This window comes from Microtus ochrogaster, unplaced genomic scaffold (assembly GCF_000317375.1).
Source record: "Microtus ochrogaster isolate Prairie Vole_2 unplaced genomic scaffold, MicOch1.0 UNK6, whole genome shotgun sequence".
NCBI lineage: Eukaryota > Metazoa > Chordata > Mammalia > Rodentia > Cricetidae > Microtus > Microtus ochrogaster.
Window position 1 is genome coordinate 10,794,088 of NW_004949104.1, and position 13,464 is coordinate 10,807,551.

General features: G+C 50.7%; 1 protein-coding gene and 1 long non-coding RNA gene across 5 annotated transcripts in view; one reads left to right on the forward strand and one right to left on the reverse strand.

Moving 5' to 3' along the window:
• The window catches only part of Osbp2 (oxysterol binding protein 2), a 174,318-nt gene that overhangs the window by 60,546 nt on the left and 100,308 nt on the right, over positions 1 to 13,464 (reverse strand). Inside the window, exon 1 of one of the 3 annotated variants that reach the window (XM_026788736.1) lies at positions 5,761 to 5,833. The exons of the other annotated variants lie outside the window; for them this stretch is intronic. Coding sequence (XP_026644537.1) covers positions 5,761 to 5,821 — 61 coding nt within the window. The 5' untranslated portion in view covers positions 5,822 to 5,833. Of the gene's footprint in view, positions 1 to 5,760; positions 5,834 to 13,464 lie in introns of those variants that run through there. 3 annotated transcript variants of the gene reach the window in all.
• Positions 6,610 to 9,079, forward strand: LOC113458170. 2 transcript variants are annotated; one of them, XR_003378593.1, is made up of 3 exons: positions 6,610 to 7,055; positions 7,304 to 7,399; positions 9,049 to 9,079. It is a non-coding gene; the product is annotated as an uncharacterized LOC113458170 (long non-coding RNA). The 2 variants fall into 2 exon arrangements; XR_003378594.1 differs by lacking the exon at positions 9,049 to 9,079 and adding an exon at positions 8,691 to 8,830.

Genomic DNA, 13,464 nt, shown 5'->3' on the forward strand with positions numbered 1-13,464 from the left:
AAGGCGTGCGCCACCACCGCCCGGCTTGTAAAGAATCTTAATGAGCCATCAGAAGGGGAGCTGACGGACACCCTGTGGAATTCTACACCACTGTTTCAAACTGATAGAGATCTATTTGAATTGGCACATGGGGATCTTCAAACTACACTGGGGCCAGAGAAAAAGCAAGGAGGTGCACACGGAGGCAGGCGGGGGAGGGGCCGTCCTCCACTTTGGGAACGGTTTGCAGATGTACCACTGGAATCGACTGTGTGGCTCTCTAGGGAAGTGATGAGGCAGGGCTAAATTCTGCAACATATATCTTAGCATCATTTAAATACGTCACAGCGCTGTGTTTCTTAAGTACATGTAATCCTCTCAGACAGCAATAGAGACAGATGTTGCCACATGGCTGCCTGCTCTTACTGAAACCCATGGCTGGGAACAGGAGGGTCCCGGGAGTCACATCAGAGAAGCCACCACATCAGTGCACACAGACCAACCTGGCAGGCAGCAATCAGAGAGGGTCTGGATCATTTGGCGCATGCGTGGCACAATCCCCATGAATCAGAGGAGCAGAGCCGTCCATGGCGACGGGCCCTGCAAAGAAGGGACATAACTGCAACCAGGTGTGGAGGGACCAGGGGTCAGGTGCTTGCCACCCAACCAGGCTGGAAACCAAGCTACCCTCAGCTCCCAGGCTACGGGCAGCAGCTCATGGCCATGGACACCAGTGACTGCCCAGAGTGCAACTTGGGCGTGAGGAAAGGACATCCGTGGGGTATCTGGGCATCCCCTCGCACTCAGCTCCCAGGTCTGCTCTGAGTCATGTGGTCAAAGACAGCGGGAGAGGGAAACGCGACAGGTGTACCCGTGCTCAGTGATGGAGTCTGATGGCCTTGCTGGAAGCCCTCCACAGGTCCCTCATGTCATGTCAACCACTTCCTGGTGCTCGTGTCTCACACAATCTTCCGACCTCCGCATCTCCCACTGCCAGGCGGTGGTCAACTGTTCATACTCTTTCCACTCCATGGGACAATATCAATGCCCGTGGCATGCACCTCTTTCTGTACTAGTGTCCTACCAGCAGTGGAAGTACAATCTTCCCTCTGAGCTCCAGAATCACCCACATGCCCTCTGCCACCCCCACCCCTGTAGAGTCCAGCATCTCCTCTGTTTCCTCATGACCACTGTGGTGGTTTGAGTGAAAATGGCCCCCATAGGCTCAGAAGTTTGACTGTTTGGTCCCCAGCTGGCAGAATTTGAGGGAAGGATTAGGAGGTGTGGTCTTGTTGGAGGAGGTGGTCACTGGGAGTGGGCTCTGGAGTTTCAAAAGGCTGCACCAGACCCAGGCTCTCTGCCTACTACCTTCTATGGATTGGACGTAAGCTCTCAGCTGCTGTTCTAGCACCTGCCTGCCTGCCTGCCATGCCTACTGCCATTCTCTCCACCATGACAACCATGGACTCACCCTCTGAAACTGTAAGCAATGCTCCCTGAGTCATGGTGTCTCTTTACAGTGACAGAACAGTGACTCAGACACTACCTCTCCCTCACTGACAGTCCTATCTGTCCCTAGGCACTGGCTGCAGACCCCAGGGGCAATGGCTCTGCTTTCTTTCTCAGTGCATGCATGCAACAAACCCAGAGTCCTTCAAAGTAAGTTGCAAATCCATCCAGATCAGCTGTACCTCCTGTTCACTTCCAGGGCCTCAGCTTCCACGTTCCCCTTCATGTCCATCCTCTGGGCAACCACAGGGGCAATTACTGAAAACATCCCTTCTTCCTGCTGCTTCCCTGCCCCGGCCCTTGGTGCCAACGGAACCAAGTTTAACTTTAACCCTTTCGTATATTTTAACCCGAGGAGCTACGCCTTATGGGTATCAGCGCTCCCCACTGCCCCTGCTCATCTGGTGACCTGCCTTTCTCTCTTTGAGTCCTGCTCAACTCTGAGTACCGGGTGTGGGTCTCTCTCTAGCTCCAGAAGCTTCAGCGGTGGCAGAAAGGTTCTCTAGGTACACTGACTCAGGAGGACCTGATGGAGAGTCTGTCTCCTAGAAAATGGCCAGTAGTTTGGGGGCCTGGGAAGGTTGGCAGTCACCTGATTTGTCCCAGAGCTGCCAAAACCTGAGAGGCAAAAACATAAATTCATTCTCTCACAGCACTGGATGCAAGAAATCCAAAATCAAGGTGTCAGCAGGGCTGTGCGCCCCTCCGTGCACGAGAGGTGGATTCCTTGCTTCTTCCAATTTCTGGTGGCCTCAGGAATTCCTTCACTTGGGATGTCATCCTAACCCTGCCTTGCTTCTGTGTTCTTATATGGTGTACATGTTTGTATGTGTCTGTGGGTGTGTATATGCCTATGTGTCCTTATAGTGTGTTCTGTTGTGCACATGTGTGTGCATGCATGTGCACGTGTGTCCTTGTATACTGTCCATGTATATGTATTTGTGTATGTGTCTATGTGTGTATGTACTTGTATGTTATTTCATGCATGTTCACATGTGCACATATATGTATATAAACCTGCATTTGCACATGTGTATACGTGTGTGTATGTGTATGTGTGTGTGCAATAGGGACCTGAATGGCTTTGCCATAAAGATTACATCTGTAGAGACCTTTTCCCAAATAAGGTCACACTCACAAGCACAGGGCATTAGGACATAATGCAGCCCACAGGACTCTGGCACTACTGGTGCCTAATACTGCACTTGATACATAAAAAGACTCTGGTTCCCATGAATGGCCACCCGAGCAAGACTGATGAGATCTAAGCACGGGGGAGAGTGGCTTGGAGAAGGCAGGTTGGACCTGGAGGAGCGGAGACACGACGACCACATTCAAACTCTGCCTGGGGGTGGAGAGCAAGGTGCACTGAAGGCTTTTCTCTTTCAGTGTGGGTTCCAGGGCTGGCCTGCAGGAAGGCTCTTCCCAGCCAGGCTGGGGCCCGTCCTCTTCCCAGATACAGGAGCTAGCAGGGGAAGGCTCTTCAGAGAACACGACAAGAGCAGAATCTGTCCCTGAAACATCACCCACAAGGCAGTGTCAGAGGAATCCCATGTGGGAAGGGGGCCAGGTGCAAAAAATGTCAGCCTTGCCGAGGAACTGAATCAGGGCTGTGACAGCATGGCCTGGGGAAATGAGTGCACTCCAAAGAAAATCTGACAGGAAAAGGGACAGGGCCTGGCTGCGGGCAGAAGGAAGAGGCTCACAGGAGGAGGTGGGTGCTATGGCTCAGGGCTGGAGACACAGAAGATGGAGCCTGGAACCGGAAACGCAGCCCAGGGAATGGACCAAGTCTAAAAGGGAGGCAAGTGGTTTAACACGAACGCCACACAATTAAGAAAGCAGGCACACGGGTGTGTTTGCTGAGTAGCCACTGAGGCAGGCTGTGTGTACAAAGGAGCTATGAGATCCACTGAGCAATCCATTCATCACGTCTTTTTATGTGAATACCTGGCTCTTAGCAGCAGGTAGGATTAGGTGAAGGGAGGGAGACACACAACTGAATGACCTTTACACGACCATATCACCCTTGGAATAAGATTCAACCCCTGCTGCAACTCCAGGGCTGGCTCTAGGGCATCTATGCAGAGGCCTCACACGGGTCCCTAGACTTCAGGAAGCTTCTCCCACAGAGCCACCAGCGCCACCCAGGCTTGTTATAGAAGTCAACACAGGTACAGCACAGTAGGCGAGACTCCCATCAAAGGAGTAGGATAAAGACCCTTGACGGGAGGCAGCACGCTCTGGCAGGCCAGATACTGGCTCCCACCGCAGTGATTAGAGCTGCTCACACCAAACTCTGCTTCTTCCTCCTGTCACCCAGCAGGGACACTGCTACCACAGAGTGAGTGACCAGAGAACTGAAATATGCACTTGGAGATGGGCTGTGACTTTGTGTGCCGTGTTTCTCTTTAGGGACCCCGAGTCTGTGTGAGGCCCTCTCCTCATGCTGGGGAGCCAAGTGTGAGCGTCACCTTGGACATCTGTGACCAAGCTGCCCCATCTCTTCCTCCATATAATAGAGATGGCAAGGGTCCTCCACTCTCAGTTTGCAACTGAGTTGCTTTCAGAGTACCTGGTACCCAGTGTTAGCTGCTGTTGCCACGGGGAGAGGCAGGGCATCAGCAAGATGGGAAGACACACATTGCTGGGAGGAGGCAAGGTGGGAAAAGGCCATGAAGCCCAGCTGCAGGCTGAATCCCTTCTTGGGGTCAGTTTCTTTGACCAGAGACTGTTCATGGCCTCGGGCATCAAAGCTCCATTCCTCCTGAAGGGAGCACTCCCTTTATCTTCTTACCCAGGCTCCATCACTGCCTGGCCAACATTTCTGGGTGACAGCCCACTCAAGGGCAGTCCCCACCTTGGGAATATCTCTTCCAGCTTGCACCAGGCTTTCCTGGTCTTTCCATGGCCCTCACAAATCTGAGAATAAACTGAACACACTTGAGTCCCTGTAACACCGTGCATCTGAGCACCCCTGTGCCGAGCTGGAGCTGTGGCTTTACGCTCCAGGCCATCACCGCTTTCTCCACTGTGCAAGACACACATCTGAAGCCCAGAAGAGTAACTCGGGGTCAACCGCTTCCGTTAGAATCAACCCATTGCTAAGCGTTCATTATACCTCGTTATCTTTCACCGTGAGGAATCCAACAGGAAGACTCAGCCCAAAACCCTCATACACTTTGTCTAACTGTGTGGCTTGTCCACTATATAAGCAAAAAGAAAGTATTTGCAAAACAGAAAAATGTGAACTGGGTCTAGAACAAGGTATCACTAAGTATCAGCTATAGGATTTAGTAACCCTCAAGTAGTTCGGTTACAGAGGAGATATGAGCCTGCTTTAATTATTAAGGAGGTTTTAAGTTGTTCAGAGCTGGGTAAAAATAGGCAGCCCGATTACATTACAGACATACAGCATGCTAAAAATATACGCACACCCCTCAACTTGATCTAACTATGGAAAACTTTTTGGCTATGAAGGTAAATTTTGAGAAAACAACCGGCAAAGCTCAAGTACACTGTTTTCCTAAACCAAAGCAATGCCCACCTCTTAGCTAGCCTGCTGGTGTATTTCTGGATTTTATGAACCGCGACAGTGAGGACATCAGAGTCAATCATGAGTCAGCCATCCTCCCAAAGCATCATTCTTTGAAGGGGTTCATTCACACAGCCAAAATACAAGCTAGCAGGACAAAAAGCTCCGAGGCAGAAAGAAGAGGTAAAAAAAAATGTATAGAGAGAACATATATCACCCTTCCTCCTCATGACCTTTTCTCTCCCAAGAACACCAGTGACAAGCCGATGGTACCTAGATACCCAGCGGTCTGCCTTAAGAAGGCAACGCTACGTTCTTGGCATGCATTTCCACAGCACTGCAGCGCTACTGCAGCTCACGCTGACCCCCAGACCTGTACATCACCTCATATGTCTTCACCACCTTGCATTTCATCAGCACTGCTGAGCATCGGATGACCCATGGCACATGCCCACCAGAGTCCTTTCTGATACACAATAAAACAGAACAAGACACACACCCCCATCCACTGGGTGAACCCACCAAGACCCAGAAGATTCGTCTAGACCCACTGGGTTAGAATAGGCACCTCATATGGTTTGGGATTTAACACAGGCATCCAGGGCCTCAAGGCAGGGTCCTTTTACCTCCGCCCTCTCCCACTCCCTCACCACCTCCAACATGCCAAAAGCCCATTGTCTAGGCAACACCCCAGCAGCCCACCCGCCCAACTCAAGGAGTTACCAGGTCTGTCTGACCTTGCCAGGTAATGGAGATGGGGACCGACTGTTGGTAGGAACGAAGGCAGAGGTGACCCATCAAGTTTAAACACATCTCCCCCTTCAGCTGCCGGCTCAAGGCAGGAGGGGGCAGTTCTCAGGGCTGAGGAGGCCCTAAGGCTCCTCTGGCTGGGGAGTTTCCCAGAGTGACCTCAAACTGCTTACTCAGAGCACAGGCAGGCTGGAGAGGGCTTTTCCTATGACAGCCACCACTGGAGTTTAAAACCCCCTCTCCGTGCTGGGAGCACACACACACACACACACACACACACACACACACACACACACACGTGCCTGCTGCTCGGTATCCACTCCAGAGAACATCTGCCTGAGTAGGCTCTCAACTCTAAGTCTCACAGACACAATCATCACCCTTGAAGCTCTGCTGACTGCATCTTGGGCGGCTAGGGAGAGGATTCTCTCTTGCAGCCTCAGTAAAGGCTGGAGTTTGCCTTCCTCCACTAAAAGATGGCTGGTCTCTATCTAGGTTGAATTCTAGTGCCTGAGCTTTCCAGGTCCAGTCTCCAGCACAGAGAGGGGAAGGTGTCTCCCTTGGGACACCAGTCTGGGCAGAGTCCTTCCTGCTGCTGAACTGCTGGCTACACACAAGCTGCGAAATGCCACCTCCTGTCCGACTTCTAGCTAAATCCTTTGTCCCGCGTGTGAGGGCAAAGGGGTCTAGACCCAAGGCTGGGGCTAGTGTAGGGGCAGAGCTTCGAGCTCAGCCATACAGGCTGCTCTCACCTAGGGCTTGAGGAAGGCAAACGTAGCTCAAGCGACGGGTTGCCCCGGGGCCCTCCTGCCCAACCCGTCAGCCCGCCAACTCACCCCAGGGAGGGGCTCTCCGGAGTGGACGTGGAGCTGGCCCTGGGGTCGCGGGGACTCAGCCAGCTGTCGCCTTCCTGCCGCGCTCTTAGCGCGTCCCGGTGTAGTGCTGGCTGCAGCCAAGCTGAGCCGGCGAGGAGGGCGGTGCTGGGTTTGAAGATGCGCTGTGCCGGAGGCCCGCCTCCCCGCCGCGCCCGCCGCTTCAGCACCGCGGACAGCGGCCAGTCCCGCGCAGGAGCGGCCTCGCCCGGAGGCTACAGACACCGGCTGGACAAAGGCGAGCTCTCCTGGAGGAACGCGCGAGGGCGGCGAAACCGCAACTAGGCCTCTTAAAGCGCTTCGGCGTGGTCGGGAACCGGACCCGGCACCCAGGGCGTTATCTGGGTCCAATCAAGGCCGGAGGAGGGTGGCCCCTCGCGTGGGTCCAGCATGGGAGGAGCCCAGAGAAGGTCGGTGCTCAAGCCCTCATCTCTCATTATCGTATATTCTGGATCTATCTTGTGAATTACAGGCTGGGAAAGGGGTGTCAGGGTTCCATCCGTCCTGCAATTTCACTTCCTCCCACCCACCGCCCCATCTTTGGTGTCAATCAACCAACAGATGGAACTGCTAGAGCTTGGTGACATCACCCAGAGCCACTTCCACGTTGTTTTCATTTCTGTTAAAATCCCTTCTGCTGTTTCTTGTTCCCAACCAGAAAATTCCCGGATGAGATGGTGGTGTCCTTATTCTGACTTGACTCCCAACACAGACCAGCAACGTGACCTTCAGCTTCCTTTCTCCTCTGGAATAGGTGGGTGGGTAGAAGTGTTGTGGCTCCAAGCCAGAGGAAATTCAACCAGCCTAGAGAACCCACAGTTGGTGGGCATTGCGGGGCCCCACTCCCTCCTGGCTTCTCTTAATCCCTCCAGAATAGAGGCGAGGAGAATCCTTCCTTTCCTGAACTAAACTGGCAACTCCTGCCTAATTCTTTTCACGGAACCACAACTTTTTTCTCTCATTAGTTAAGAACCAGAAGCATTTTTATTTTTACCTCTGGCAGACATCCCTGCCTTCATTTGAAGGGGGAAGATGGAACGCAGCAATTTAAAAGTCTAGGTGCATAAATCCTGTCCAAGCGCATGGATCCTGCACAAGTATCCAGTCAGTGGCTGCTAAGAAAGAATGTGACCTGAAACATTCAAGAAGGGCACAGCGGACCGGGGAGACAGGGTCCCAGGCAGAACTCTGAAAATTACCTCACCACCCTCCCCCTCCCTTTTTAAAAAATAATAGTTACTGTCAAGACTCAGAAGGAAGAAATGAAAGAGTGCCCAGAGCACCAGGGTCCATGGGCTTCCTGCTGCAGTCAGCATAGATTCTAGAGGACAAGGTGCCAGGTGGACATGGCATCCCAGTCTTTCTTTGTGCATTTCCTTATTTGGCTTATTCAGGAGCATTTTGTGGCAAAGGATCCCTTCAATTTGTTCCTTTGTCTAATTTATGGCAGGCTCAGCATTTCCCAGCATGTCTGCAGCCTCACATCAAAGACCAGCCCGGACCCTAGAAAAGCTCACTCTCATATTCATGCATGCATGCACACACTAATGCATGTGCACATATGCACATGTGAGTGCAAGCATGTGCATGCGTGCACACACACAACCACTAGAACAAAGTTAAAAATGTATGACCACGCGGCTATATTTCTACTGGGCTCCAAAAGGTTCAAGATTTGAAACAGAAACAATTCAACGATACAGCAACATTTAAATTTGTCTGGTTAGTCCATGATTTTCTGATTCTGGAAAAGCTTAAAAACAAGAACACACATCCCTGATTCCCACCCACCAGGCTGGAAGACACTGCTGTGCCAGGCCCTCTCCCTCCTTCAATCCCTTGCATGGGGCAGGGAGCAGGAGATGGAAGCCCTCCTACTTCTCCGTAGGCTTTTCCTCCTTCAATCCCTTGTATGGGGGAGGGGCTGGAAGCCCCCTGACCTCACCATAGGCTCCATTCTGCTAGGAAGACAGGGTTTACCAGTGATGTTGACAAGCAGTAAACCATGCCCACCAGACTAGCCTATAACACCATCTCTACCACAGATGTGCTAAAACCAAGACAATTCCCAGCCAGCTGTGCCAGCCTAGCCCTGCTGCCTCACTTCCTGTTGTGCTCTGAGCACCCACGGTTCCTCTTCTCCACCCTCTCTGTACTGGCTGGTTTTATGTTAACTTGACACAAGCTAGAGTCATCAGAGAGGAAAGAGCTGCAGTTGAGGAAAAGCCTCCATGAGATCCAACTGTAAGGCATTTTCTCAATTAGTGATCAGTGGGGGAGGGCCCAGCCCATGGTGGGTGGTGCCATCCCTGGTCTGCTGGTTCTGGGTTCTGTAAGAAAACAGGCTGAGCAAGCTAGGGAAGCAAATCAGTAAGCAGCACCCCTCCATGACCTCTGCATCAGCTCCTGCCTCCAGGTTCCTGTCCTGTGTGAGTTCCTGTCCTGACTTCTTTGGTGATGATCAGCAATGTGGAAGTGTAAGCTGAATAAAGCCTTTCCTCCCCAACTTGCTTTTGGTCATGGTGTTTCCCTGCAGAAATAGAAACCCTGACTAGGACACCCTCATAGCCAGGCCTTCCTCAGCCCGTCCTGTCCTTCCTTTCCCTAGCATGTTTACAGGAGTCCAGATCGTCCGCAATGGTGGAGGCCTGTCAGCTCCCATGCAAGTGCATAGGCTCAAACTTCTAGAATGAGCAAACCTAGAGCTGGGCAGACTGGGAATGGCAGAATTTAAAATGTTCTTTGGGACTTCATCTAATTCCTAAGTCTAACCACCACCACCCTCTCTCCACTCCCAGTAAATACCCTGGCAAGTCAACCTAGAGAAATCTGGATCAGGTCTGTCTTCTCAGTAGGCAGGGAAGAAAGAGACTCTAGGCTTACAGAAACCAGGTACAACATGGCACTCTCCAGGGTCCTTAAAGGACCTGGGAAGGTATTTGGAAGTAGGACTCTTCTAGGAACCCTCCAGACAGGCAGAATGGCCTACTGTACCCTAGTCGTGCCTCAAAGCCATAGTTGTGGTCAGTGGCTATAGCAACAATGAGAGGGACAGGTGAGTCACGTCAGCCTTGTGCAGAACTGAAAGGGCCTTTTACCTGACGTGCCGCTATTCTAGGACCACAGCTCTGTCAGCCAGAGCTTGGGAAGGGTCACAAGTGACATGAACACCAGGTCTCCCTGCTTTCTGTACCTCAGTTTCCATGTGCGTAAGAAGACACAGGATTGGCTGACTTCTGCCATGGCTTTCTGCTTTTAAAACCCAGTGCCTTGGGGACTGTGGAGATAACTGAGTCGCAAAGTGCTTGCTGTCCAAGCAGGAGGATTTGAACTCAATCCTTAATACCCATAGCTGGGGATGGGGTTTGCATTTATGATTCAAGCACCAAGAAGGCAGAGACAGGCAGATCCCTGGGGCTCAGTCAGCCTAGCCTAGCCGTGGGTCCCAGTGGGAGATTTTTGTCCCAGAAAACAAGGCGGATGACACTCAAGGACCAACCAACACCCGAGATGGACTTCTACACACACACACACACACACACACGAGAGAGAGAGAGAGAGAGAGAGAGAGAGAGAGAGAGAGAGAGAGAGAATATGGCAGAATGGAGAAAAGCCTTGGCAGTGTTAGAGATGGGTGCTGTGGGGAGGGAGTCTATAAGCTGGAACATCCTGGAAATTGAGAGTAGCTGATAAGGAGGTCTGCAAGGCAGAAAAGCCCAGGAGCCAGTGGGGGCTGTGGTGTGTGTCACAGGTAAGCACTAACAGGGGACTAAATGCTCCCTTGTCTGAGGTAGGGGTGGATAGAGGCGGCAGTGGATGTGGTGGCTTGGATGAGAACAGCCCCAGAGACTTGAGTGCTTGGTCACCAAGGAGTGGCACTGTTCGAAAGGATTAGGAGGTGTGACTCTGGTGGAGAAAGTGTGTCGCTGGGGGTTGACTCTGAGGTGCCTCCCTTTCTGCCTGTGGATCGGGATGTAGCTCTCAAAGACTTCTCCGGCACCATGTCTGCCATACCTGCTACCATGCTTCCCACCATGGTGATAACGACTAAACCCCTGAAACTATAAGCAGCCTCAATGAAATGTTTTCTTGTGTAAGAGTTGCCTTGGTCATGGTGTCTCTTCACAGCAACAGAACAGTGACTAGGACTGTTGGTCCCGGGGAGCAGGGTACTGGCTGTGACAGGCCTGACTGTGCTGCTTGGACAGAATGGATTAGGAACACAGCCAGAAGCTCTCAGCAGGACTTAGTGGGCTATCCTAATAAGACAACTGAAGACAGTGCTGATGGCAATGTGGACTGTGCGGTGCCCAGCTCAACAAGTTTCAGAGAAAAACATTGGCGTGTGACTTAGAAATCTTTCTTGTGATATTTTCACCAAGAATGTGGCTCCTTTTTGCTGTTGTCCAAAAAAATCTGCCTGAAGAGTTTTTGGATTAATTGCATTGGCAGAGGAGATTGGTGGGGATGGAAAATGGTGAAGCTGCTGTATCTTGATTCCTGAAAATAGTTACCCTGTTACCTGGCTATTCCAGGCCTGGACAATTACATAAATATAAGCAAGGGGACTGAAAACAGGGGCTAGAGAAGTACCTGTGTACCAGTGTTCATGGCAGCGTGGTCCATAGAGCAGACATGCTAATAGAACCGGTGTCCATTGCAGATGGATGGATAAACAAAATGTGACATAGGCCTATGATGGGATACTACTCAGCCTTTAAAAGGATGTAAGTTCTGGCATGTGTTAGAACATGGATGAACCTTGAGGCCCCAATGCCACGTGAAATAAATCAGTCATAGATTGACATCATAGGATTCACTCGGGTGAAGTTCCTAGAGAAGCCAAATCCACAAAAGTAAACAGTAGAATGGTGTTTGCCAGGGGCTACTGGAAAGAGAGAGTGGAAAGTCATTATTTAATGGGCACAGAGTTTTAGTTTTTCAAGACAGAACAAGGTCTGGGGTGGGTGCAGATGAGGATATTAATGTACTGAATGCCTCTGAACTTGCCCTTTTAAAGACTGCTAAGATGATTGGCAGTTGATGGCTGCTGAGGGAGAAGGAGTCATTTTTCTCTGGGGATGTGGCCACCGGTAGGTTGCTGATGCTCATACAAGCACTACCAACTGGACTCAGTGGGCTATAAAAAAGAGGAAACATGAAGGTCTGGGGAGAAGGTGAGGGGCAATAGAGGGAGAACACAACCAGGATACATCATATATACATGTGAAATTGTCAAGGAATACACGGAAATTAGAAATGGTTAAAATGGTTGTATGTATATATGTGTGGTGTTCATGCCTGTATATGCATTTGTGTCTGGGCACAAGCAAGTTCAGGTCTATTCCTCAACCAGTGTCTGCCTAAATACTGAAGCAGAGAATGCCACCGAACCTGAAACTCTCTGGCTTAGCTAGCCTAGTTAGCCAGCATGCCCCAAGGATCCCATTTTCACCTTCCGAAAGCACTGTGATTACGGGTGAGCTGTCACACCTTTATATTAGTTCTGGGGGCCTGAATTCCAGTCCTCACACTCTGAGGGCAAACACGTTATCCACTGAGCCTCTCCTCAGCCCCTTTTCTATGTATTTGACTGCAATAAAACCTTTTAAAACCAATGATTGTCTGAAGTACATATATTAAGAAAGATGGAAACCAGGGCATGGTGGCTGTGGTGGTTTAAAAGAAAATGACCCCCACAGGGAGTGGCAGTATGCGGAGGTGTGGCCTTGTTGGAGGTCACTGTGGAGGTGGGCTCTGAGGTCTCCTATGCTCAAGCTATGCCCAGTGACACCAGTTGCTTCTGCTGCCTGCAGATCAAGATGTAGAACTCTCAGCTCCTTCTCCAGCACCATGTCTGCCTGCATGTCACCATGGCCTGCCATGATGATAATGGACTAAACCTCTGACACTGTAAGCCAGCCCTATGTAAGAGTTGCCATGGTCATGGTGTCTCTTCACAGCAATAGAAACTCTATGACAGTGTCATACACCTTTAATCCCAACATTAGGAGGCAGAGACTCAATGCCATCCTGGTCTACATAGTGAGTTCCAGGTCAACCAGGGCTACACAGTGCGACCTTATCTCAAAACAAACAAACAAACAAACAACAAAGAGTGGAAGAAAATGTCAAATAATAGTGAAATATTAAAGCTATTTCCTTTGTAAATGAGCATAAGCTTAATACCGTTTCAAAACTTGTGATGCATAATAACTAAGAACAGGAAAAGCAAGTCCCACCTTTACAAGATTTTGCAGCCTGGGCTGGCGTTTCCCCCCACAGCCACCAGATAGCTTCCCAGGAGCGCAGACCTGTGTGGCTGTATTCCCAGCCTCTTGGAAGTGTTTACAATTCACCTCCCAGCCTTCAAGAAGTCAGTGGGCAGTGATAGCAGTGAAGAACATCCTAGAGACGTGATGCCAACTCGAGAGACCACAGATGGCTGAGGGGCCAAGAGCCTAGGAGGAGCTAACTTACCAGAGCTGGCTGATGGGCCAAAGGCTGATGTCAGAGCCACTATAACCACAGTGTTCAAGGAAAAAGAAGCAAAGAACAAAATGAGTAAACAGATGGAATGTTCTAATGTGACCGGAAACAAAGATGACCAGAAATTCTAGGACATGAAAGGTTTGAATCTAAGAACTCATTGAACAAGAGCAACAGCAGAATGAAGAGAGCTGAAATAAAATTTAGCAAGCTAAGAGACTGGACAACTAGAACTATTTAATGAAAAAAAAAGTGGAAAACTCACAAGAATGAGAGGAGACGTGGGAGACACAGACGGTCTGACGTACGTATCAGAAGAGAGGAGACGTG